Below are 10,199 nucleotides of genomic sequence, written 5' to 3' on the forward strand. Positions count from 1 at the left end.
ATCAACCCTTGCTTTTAATTTCTGGATGGATGCAGAATCTACCAACTTGTACACAAGGCTGTCTTTGTCTCCAGGGTCTGCTTTTTCCTTTTGCCAGGGTAAATAGCTTCCCTGGAGTCTGGCATTTGTCCTGCTTATGGCTGTGGCACTAATATTGCTACCCAGGAGAGGCCCAACATGAAAGAGAAAGAAAAGCACAAGAATGACATCAGCAGAGGATATGGGTGACAACGGGACAGTGCTTTCCTGTACCACAACTTAGCAGAGCTGAGCACCATATAATGCTAGGTAGCTCTTTCATATCTATCAAAATTAAATATTTTAGGCTTTCTGGATTCACACACTCCTGCTATCCTGCAAATATAAAATAATGCAGTCCTTGTGCAGTTCTGGGACACGAACTCACTTTTAGGTGAAGCAATCACAGTGGTTTAAAAAGGAACACACCCAGTTGCACATATTTCCCTGGAACAGATACCTGCAACCTGATTTCACAACCTAAACCGTATTATTACGGATGACAGAGGTAAAGGTGGGAGTCTCCTGCCGGCCTGTGGCTGCCGCAGCCTAGCGTGGGATGGCACAGAGCCTGTAGGGGTGGGGCTGCAGAGTGCCCCCCATGACGGGCTCCGTGCTGACCCGGGTCACTCCCTCGGGGAGGCGGAAGGTGAACGCCCGCAGCAGGCTGGCAAAGAAAATGAACAGCTCGGTCCTGGCCAAGTGCTCCCCCAAACACACCCGGTGCCCTGCAGAGGGAACAGGAAAGGACAGTGAGTGTCTAGGAATTTTTCAGTTTCATAATCACTTAGTTCATTCCTGTTGAAAGCAGAGGTGGGTTTTGTTTTTTGTTCAAGGCGAACAACATGAAAGCCACAGAACTAAAACTATATGATTTCCCTTTCAAAAAGATCCCATCTGATGTCCTAGGTTAGGAGACACAAAATTAAAACTTCAATGAAAACTCATGAGGTGCCAACATAATTTCTTTCTGATCTGACAGAAAAAAACTATTTTGCTTTTACAGATGTTGCACTTCAGGACCACACACACAAAAATCTACCAGCTGTTTGCACATGCTTTAGTGAGTTAACATCAGCAGAGCAAAATTACTTCGTAGTGGCATTTGCAGTTGAACAGAGACTTGGTCACTTTACAGGCAAAGCATGAGGCTTACTGTTCATTTCCCAGGATTCCCATTCCTTGACACCAATGGTGTGAGCAGAAAAGGTGAATATTACATACACATTTACAGATAGCAGACAAACATAAGGAAAGGAAAAGCTATTTGAATTAAGAAACCACTTCTGTGTGGACATTTAAGTGACCATCAACAAACTAAAAACAGTCAGCAGGAGCTTTACTGCTAGGTATGATTACTAATAGTGCATTGTTACCTTGTTTCCTTCTTTTGCAACTGGATTTTCAGTTCTGTAAACAAGAACTTAATCCTGTGTTTATCAGGATGCCTTCTGCTTTTCTTTCAGCTTGTTTCTTTAAAAGGGATTGCAATAATTCCAGTACACACAGGACAAATTACTTCTCAGGAAAATGGCTAGGTATAAGGAATACTACAGACAAAACTTGATTGCAGCATGCAGCCAGCCCGAGAGGTTCGGGAGTTTGAATGGGATTCCCACCAGTGTCCTATGAACAGTTTGGGGTCTGACAGCACAGAAGCCTCTCCTTTGCCAGAAACAAGCCAGGAGTGTTCTTTAAAAGCAGCAAACAGCAGAGATAGAAGATGTTATCTGAGGAAATACCATGATCTCATACTTTATCCATCGTCTCATCTGCTGGGTTGGTTCAAACTGTCAATGCATTTACCTGCTGAGAACGGTAAGAAAGCCTCTCGAGGTATAAAGTTTCCTTCTTTATCCAGAAAATGGCCAGGGTTGAACTGCCGAGGTGTCTCCCACTGCTCAGGGTCATACAGAACAGATGCTATATTTGGTATAACAATGGTGCCCTGCAAAGAAGAAACTGTTGCTTCAGTCCCCATTGCCTGTCACCCATCAGTTTAAGCCTGATGGATAAAACTGTTGCTTGTTGGCATTTGGGCGAGTGCCAAGCTGGGCAGGGATGTCTTAACCAGGGCTTTGGCAAACCAGTTTCTCCTCTTAGTCCATCCCCTGCCAAGCAGGGCTGGTTTCTGCAGTTGTGATGGGCAGGAATTTGAGGCTTCCCTGGCAGAGGCCTTATCAGCTGTGTGAGCACCTTCATGCCAAGTAAAAGACTTCTTTCATTCCTGGGGCCACAGATAGTAACTCTTCCCCAGGCACCACATTCCTGAGTTTAATGGAGAGTAGTTTATAGATGGAACACTGGTTACAAAACTGAAATGCCTCTCTGCTGAAGAAAGAACAGAAGCTGAAAGTGTTTCTGTACCTTTTTGACAGGGAATCCCAGCAGAGTTGTGTTCCTCACACATAATCTGGGGATGCCAACAAAGACGATGTTGCTGAAGCGCTGGATCTCATGAACCACAGCGTTTGTGTAGGGCAGTTTTCTCCGATCCTCATAACAAATTAACTGGGAAGGACCCAGAACAGCATCCAGCTCCTTCTGCACTTTCTCTGTGGAGCAATATTCACCATTTCAGAGCAGAAAAATGCATAAAATACTTTAGCTGGTCACTTTTCTCAAAGCAAGAGAAAAATGTGTTATTTCAACATCGTACATTAGGTTCATACCCTGTGATCTAGTATTATTTAATGCCTGAGTTTAGTATAGGATAATAGAAATAAACAGGAAAACCCCACCACTCTCACCTTGGATGTCTGGATTCACCACCATATAGAGCAGTCCCCAGTACAATGTAGTGCTTGAAGTCTCTGATCCACCAAGGAAAAGATCATTTATGACATATACCAAATTCTCTTCATCATACTTGGGCTTGGCCCCCTCTTTAGACTGTAGATGATGATAAAAGGTGAAGTTAAAGCATGAAAATTTTCTTATCCTGTATGCCCTCTGTGTGAGAACTGTGAGACTTCCACAGCTGGCATGTGCACAAAGAATAGTCAAAATTACAGTTTTTGATGCATACTAAGAGTGTAGTAGTTTCCCAAATAGACACAGTAAGTCTGCATTGCTGTCTTTCATGAGGTGGATTATTCTTTCATCACAAAAAAGCAATTCTATGCTTGATGACCTAATCATAAATACTTCAAAGCAAGTTTGCAGTTGGCCTAAGTGCACTTATAAGCAAGTGCCCTACAACATGTCACTCCTTGGCCTTGGTATCTGATGGTGCCAGCAAATGTCAAAGGAAAACATATCTGAATAAAAGGATTTCAACAGATCATTTTGAGATTAATTTCTTTTCTCAGTTCAGGATAAATGTGAACTGATAGTAAGAGGTACCCATGTATTTCCTTCTAAATAATAAGGGAGTAAAATAAAAACACAACTAGAGAAAATACATTAGGCAAAAACATTTTCAAACAAACAGATGGCAATAAATTTGTGACACCAGACTGACACCAGAGAAAGCTGCATCTTTGCCTCTAAGATGCTTATTTTAATCTTACCATACTCACTCAGATACTAACTGTAAGATGATGTATCAGCTTCTTTCAGAGCCCATGAGCCAACACTGTGAGGACACAGCAGCCTGAGTAGCTGAAAGCTTATGATCAGAGGTAGAAACTACATAAACTTCATCTACCCTAGGAAAGAGATGCTTCTTTCACCTCCTGAAAAGTTTGAAGTGGAAACCAAAGTGCTCTTGGCAGAGCTTCTCTGGCTCAGTCACTTCCTACTATGGAAAATAATAGCCTGGGCAGGGAAGAAGATTAATGTTGATTATGGCATTGTTTGTGAAATTGTTTTCTAGGCTGTCCAATTTGAATATAGGGGCCAAGCCAGCCATGCCCCAAACAGTGGGGAAGTTAGAGGTAACATAGGAATAATGATTGCCTGCCAAGGGAGAAACCAGGCAGTTCTGAGGCACAAGGACAGCCAGTGTTGGAGCACACACACTGGATCCCAAAGAAGCAAGCCTGCTATTTCAGGGCAGGGATTTGTGCCTATGTATTTCATCCAACTGTAAACATGAGCCTTGCTGTAGAAGATGAGGTAGTCTACCAAAGTTATGTAGCCTACAGGAATAAACTGTCTCATGTTTATTACAGGATTGAAATATACTCATGGATATTTATGGAAAGCAGATAAGAACTCATGGGTTCACCCCCTATCATACTTGCTGGTAATTCATTCATCTTACCAAAATACAAAACTGGATGCCTTTCTGAGACTTGTGAGTTAGTAAGTGCCAAGATACTGTATTCATGTTAAGAAGCTTATGAAATGTAAGAAGCTATGGTGGAAGGGTCACACTGAGTGATTTAATGGTCTATTTGACCTTATACTTCGTAACAGCATGATCAGCCAGAATGAACACTTACTTTCTCAATCTCAGCCAGGTAAAAGTCAATGAAATCCTGTGGTTCAGCTGGTATCCCTCTCTCTACATGCCTTCTGATCTCCTTCCTTGCAAAAGAACTCAGGACATCATAGGAAGCCAACACCTTCTTATGAGGCCCAGGGAGGCGACACAGCAGCCAGGGCAGGATTTCGTACATCTGCAGGAGGGACACACAAGAGATACCATGGATTCTCTGTCACTACAAAGCTGCTTTTAGACACACCAAAAGGCTGAATTGTCCTGCCCAGAAATGTTGATAGTGGAATGAATAAATTAGCATTGCTCTGAGCCGATTTTTGCTGTCATGTGGGAAAGCTTTAATAGAAATTTGACACAATTCCAGGGATCAAGGCAATTCCGACAACACTGTGCTCATGCCTTTAAGTTTACCTGGCTAATGCAGATCACTATATGACCTCACTCCTGCACAGCTGGAGACCCCAGCTCCCACACACTCAAAGTGTAAGGACATCCTTTCTGGATACCATGGGGCTGCTAAGATTAACAGGTCTGCAGCCTCAAGTAACTGCTGGAATTTTTGGAGCTCACAAAAGGAATTATGGTCTGGGTATCACTCTAAGATAAGGGCTAATTTAGTTTTCCTAGTCAGAGTCTTCATGACTTCTAAGGAGCAATAATTGTTCTCATGGCTAACAATATTGCATCCTCAGCCTGCTGCATGTATTTGCACACACATTTGTTAGCTCTAAGTCCTGTCCTCTGCCTTGGATAGTTCTGTCTGTGCAGCATCTGCCATTCCACCCTGCCCAGCAAAGAGGAGTTCTATCTCCTCTCTTTGCTCTTTCAGACCCAACAAGCAAAGTCTCTCTAATTTTAAGTGACAGTTTGTAGGTTACTTCATTACCACTTCTCCACCTTTGTTTCCCTTCAGAATCACAACAAAAGATGTCCAAGACCCCAGAATATGTCTCACAGATAATTACACTTCAGAACCCGCTGTAACACTTCACTGGATCTAAAAGGAAAATAGTGGTGGTAACACCCTAAGATCTTGTTTGCCTTTTTCATTAATCTCCAAGGACACTTCTTAGCTCTCAGCCAACATTTGGATGCTGCTCTGTATTTAGTGAAGACACATTTTTGTATCTGTGCTTTTACTTTCTACCTATTTCAGAAAAAAACCCAGCATATGATTTACTCACCTGATGAACAAAGCTGCCTGCAAACTTGAATATTTTCTCTGTAGCATGGATCAGTTCATGGAAGGTTTTGTCCTCATCAGAGAAGTGATATCCAAAAACCACAGCACAAATTACATTTGAAATAGAATGGAAAAGAGCGAAAGAAGGATCCACAGGTCTTCCTGCAAACACAGTAATTGGAATTCACTCTCAGTGTTTTTTTCAGGTGATCCTTATACTGATAGGACTCGATGTTATTAAAGATTTAATAAAATGTTCTCTTTATCCAGCTGGGGTGTGAATGAGGACAGAGATGTGGCACTAACACAAATTAAGGAAAATAAAACATAGTCTTAAAATAAAGAACACTGTTAAACTGTTTCCTCTAAACTCTTAACTGTTAGCTCTATAACAATTTCACAGCCCTTTCTGTGAAATAATGTACAGCTAAGATCAGTTCTAGGGTATCATATCAAATCTGCTGTCTTCAGCTGTGAGGAGAGAATGTGAGAAGGAAGTAGTGTCACTGGAGATCAACTAAGGGAACTCAGTGACAGACATGTTCAAAAATGTAAAAAAAATAATTACAAGGAAAACCTGTAGAAATGTGAGAAGGTTTAAGAAGACGAATAGACAAGAGCTGCAAAGTAAATATAATGAAACTATTACAGTCTCAGCTGTGAGCAGTAAATCATATCTCTGATGTTTTTTCTAAAGCTATGAAACAGATATTAATAAAAAGTGATTTGGATAGAAATCGTCCTGTAATGGACTCTAGGATTAATGTGATAATCCACTGAAGTTCCCTCTCACCTCCTACTTTGTTTCTCTTGCCAGTAGTTACTTAGCCAGATAGACATTAAAATATGCAGGGCACCCAATGTCATTGAAATGTAAGGAAATTACTAAGCTCTGCAATACTGTTCAGATACCCATGGCAGGCAGCCTGAGAATGGCTTGGCTGTGCAGTTCAGCAGCATTGTGTCATTGCACAATACATCACAGACAAATTATCCACCCATGGAGGTGGAATTTCAGAAGTTTCCAGCTTCACTAGATGCATGAAGAGCTATATAAGAAGGAAATACTTGTGATTCTAGGCTCTATCTGCTCTTGTGCTTTGGTAAGTTTGGATACAGCTCCTAGAAGGGGTAGGTAAGTTTGTATACTGAAGATACGGATCCATATCTAGACTGAAAAGCACCTGATTTCTTAGCAGGTAAAATACCTTTGAGGTTCCCAAAAAACTCCACCAGGTGAGAGGCCTCCTCTTGCACGCGATGCTCCAGGCCTTTTTTCCCCATTCCCAAATTGCGTAGAGTCATTATTCCAAAACGCCTCTGCTGCTTCCAGGAGCGACCACTTGCAAGTATAATACCTGAGGGTGTTCCCTGGCATGTCAGTATTTGCCACAGACATGGAACCATTCATTTAAATATTATAAAATATATGCAATAAATCAGGGAATACAAGTATCTTTAGTTGAAATTATTGGTAACAAAAAATCATAGCCAAACATATCCAAACTATAACTAGACCACATGTTCTTAACATTGAACATAGTGAATCATTGAAAAGAGCAATCTAAGGATTTTCTGACTGAGCCATTTCTTGATGTCTTAAAAAACCCTGAAACACCTTAAGATGCCTTTTTATGAAATCTGCTTTAGCCATACTCAAGTAATCATTCTCAAGAATAACTCGATGAATTTCCACAGAGTAGTGTTCAGGGCAGGGTATGTTTATAGAGATATAGATCAGTTAATGTGATGATTGTAGGTTGTGGTGATGGAGGTGAAAGATAAGTGACATTTGGGCTCTTTCTACCCTGGAAGAGATAACACTCCTTTAATTGTCAGATTGCACTCCTGGCCACCTGAAGAGCCCTGAACAGCTTCTGTGGAGGTGAGGCTTCAACCAGCTTTAAACAATCTGTGTCTGCTTTGATCTAGCAACTTCAGGGACAGGAATAAATTACTGCAAACTGCTGGAATACCATAAGAAGAAGTGAGTTTTCCTGTGTTGCAGGCACTCTCACAATCAAAAAGTATTTACAAAATGTTTGGGGGTGTCTGCAAGTACAGAAATGTGAATTCTGAAGTAGGGATTTATAGGTCTCTTGCTCATGATGGAGAGTGTTTGGCAACCATAATGCATGCAGTTACCAAACAAGCATTGAATTCATGTGCTGTACAGCAAAATCACGTGTACCACAATGGATTAGTCTGTGATTAGGGCAAGATTGCTGGGTTCTGGGTTGGATCACATACAAACACCTTGATTACAGCAAGAAAGTCACATAGAAACAACCTGGAGTGTTTCCTGGGCTAGGGAAAGCTTAGTGCAAAAGGCACATGGCAAACAGTAAGATATTCTCAAAAAGCCAGTGGAGGGCTTGAACAGTATCTGATGGAAGATCATTCTGAATGGGAGGGCAGAGCCTAACAAGGCAGAATAGTTTTCAATTCAATATTCCTTTACACTATTAATGGCAGGAAAATCTCACCTTTTCCTTTGGCCAATGCTCTGAAGAAAGGTGACACCAGCCTGCCAGAAACATCTTCAGGGTGTGTGGTCATGCCATCCTTCACTGCTTGAAATCCATTCAGTATAATCACTGGGACCCACCCAAACCACAGAGTGTACATGTTACCATGAGTTTTTGCCAGCTGTAAGGGGAAAAGGTGTCAAAAAAAGAACAGATTGAATCCCCATATATAGATCTCAAACTGCACCTGCTATTCACCAGCCCCGTGGACAGTTTTGTGCTGAAAACATCATCCCCATGCATGTACTTGTAGCTAGAAGCAGTTGTTTTGCTGAGAATAAGGTTTTCAGCAGCCAATTTTATTTACCTCAGGGGGAAGCTATTTTCTTTTTAAAGCACATTCTAGAGCAACTCTGCAGCAAAAGAAAGAAAACTTTGTACTTTATGTTGCATCACCTCCAACCCCATTTTGTACCTTGTTAATTGAACAGCCACACTCTGCACCACCCTGGGGCTCTGTGCCTCCAGTGAGTCCTGCCTTTGCAAAATGAAATAAGCTGATAAAACCTGCACCATCTGTGTACTCCAGGAGAGGACATGGACACAGAAATTAACCAACAGCCAGGAAGTGCCAGTGGGCTGCATTTGAGTCCAGGTTTTCCTCATAGTACTGAGGAGAGCACTCACCATTGGACCCAGCAGAGGTATCCAAGCAGGGATGGGTGTATGGCAGAGGAACTCCAATCATGCATGAAAAAAAGCTTTGTACAAGTATGGACCCTGCTCCAGCACACCCACAATGATACAGAAAAGGTAGCAGACAGTGTCTAAGGTGCCATGAAAATTACATCCAGTTGATCACACCAGACACTTGCTTGTCCTCATATTTATTTAGATTGTGGCTTTCCTCTCCCTGCCGGAGCGTCACAGCCTGAGTCTGCTCTGCACTCATTGGCCCATGTGTGCTCTCAGGCATCCACCTGAACTAGAGGTCACCTGCAGACCATTAGAGGAATGACTGCAGCTGTCACTAACAACAAACAGTTTTCAGGAGCTGTAGGAAGATGGAGAGTAAATGCCCCTCCTGTACTACAAGCATGCGTGCACCGTATTACCCATTTTGTGATCAAATTAGGCAATGCCAGTTAGAATTTAAAAAGTATCATGTAGGGATAGCAGATATAGCTATCACTACAGTGAATACAGCTTCACACTTAGCAGTGCAGAAGCATCTTTTAGATTATTGGTTTTTTCCAACTTTAATAACAAGTCATAAACTCTGTCCCCAAGTTAACTTGATTCTTAAGGGCATTAACTTTCTTATGAAGAAGACATATTCCACATAAGAAGGTGACTCAAATGTAGGAATCAATTGCTCTTTATATATCCACACTTTGTCTGTAACTTTCACAGACTTAAAACCTTCAATTAATCACAATTCTTAAAGTCATGGCTAAAAATAACCAATTAAGAGCATATTAAAAGAAATACCTCCATCAGAAGATCCCGATGAAACTGAAAGTTCAAGTGCACCAAGTTTCCAAGCAATGGGAGAGGAGTTGGTCCAGGAGGGAATTGCTTGCAAGCTTTTTGCAGCCTGAAAAACTCAACAATTAACAAAAAAAAGATCAGGACTATAAAACCTTGAGTTATAGTTAGCATTTCTAAGCTAATTTGCCAGCTGTCTCTATCAAAAAGGAGGTACTGGAGCTGGGAAAAAGTAATCTTGCTTCTTGTTCCACCAGTTTTGTCTGCAGACTGAGTTCTACAAAGTTTCAGATCCTTTTCCCTCCCTCTGTCCCTCCCTCTTCATCAATGCCTGCCCTTTTCCTGCACCCCATCTATTTGCCATACAGAGATGTATCAAACTGAGCCCTGATCAAAAGCTCATCTCTCTGCTTTCAGCAAGCCTCAGTATTGGAATGGGGAATCACTTGTACTCAAGATATTTTTCCTGAAGCTTGTGCCAGGGAACTGCTGGTGTCTGTTGGGAGGTCTGTGCTGGAGGGACACCAGGTGAGAGCCCTTGCTCACATGAGTTTCATCAGCTTTGGGAACTTTAAAAACATACTTAGTGATTTGCCTTACAGTGACTTAATTCAGATTAAGAGTGTTACATGTAGGTTAGACCACACAGTTACAT

At 41.7% G+C, this 10,199-nt stretch overlaps 1 protein-coding gene across 1 annotated transcript; it reads right to left on the minus strand.

The window, feature by feature from the left end:
* Positions 1 to 567: 567 nt before the first annotated feature.
* LOC136560705 (cytochrome P450 2J6-like) lies at positions 568 to 9,718 on the minus strand. Its single transcript, XM_066556702.1, has 9 exons — positions 9,548 to 9,718; positions 8,075 to 8,237; positions 6,797 to 6,946; positions 5,590 to 5,750; positions 4,407 to 4,583; positions 2,769 to 2,910; positions 2,386 to 2,573; positions 1,825 to 1,966; positions 568 to 746 (listed from the first exon to the last, which is right to left on the minus strand). Exons 1-9 carry the CDS (start codon positions 9,716 to 9,718, stop codon positions 568 to 570), a joined length of 1,473 nt encoding a protein of 490 aa, XP_066412799.1.
* Between the last annotated feature and the right edge of the window lie 481 nt (positions 9,719 to 10,199).

The sequence above is a fragment of the Molothrus aeneus genome, chromosome 10 (assembly GCF_037042795.1).
Source record: "Molothrus aeneus isolate 106 chromosome 10, BPBGC_Maene_1.0, whole genome shotgun sequence".
Taxonomy (NCBI): Eukaryota; Metazoa; Chordata; class Aves; order Passeriformes; family Icteridae; genus Molothrus; species Molothrus aeneus.

Bases quoted from the DNA above. Each gene is read 5' to 3' on its own strand.
- LOC136560705 (XM_066556702.1), bottom strand. From the start codon at position 9,718: ATGCTAACTATAACTCAAGGTTTTATAGTCCTGATCTTTTTTTTGTTA. The intron at 5,751-6,796 runs GTATTTTACCTG...CTGTGTTTGCAG, and splicing joins GTTTTTTGGGAACCTCAAAG to GAAGACCTGTGGATCCTTCT. The intron at 2,911-4,406 runs GTAAGTGTTCAT...CATCATCTACAG, and splicing joins ACCTGGCTGAGATTGAGAAA to TCTAAAGAGGGGGCCAAGCC.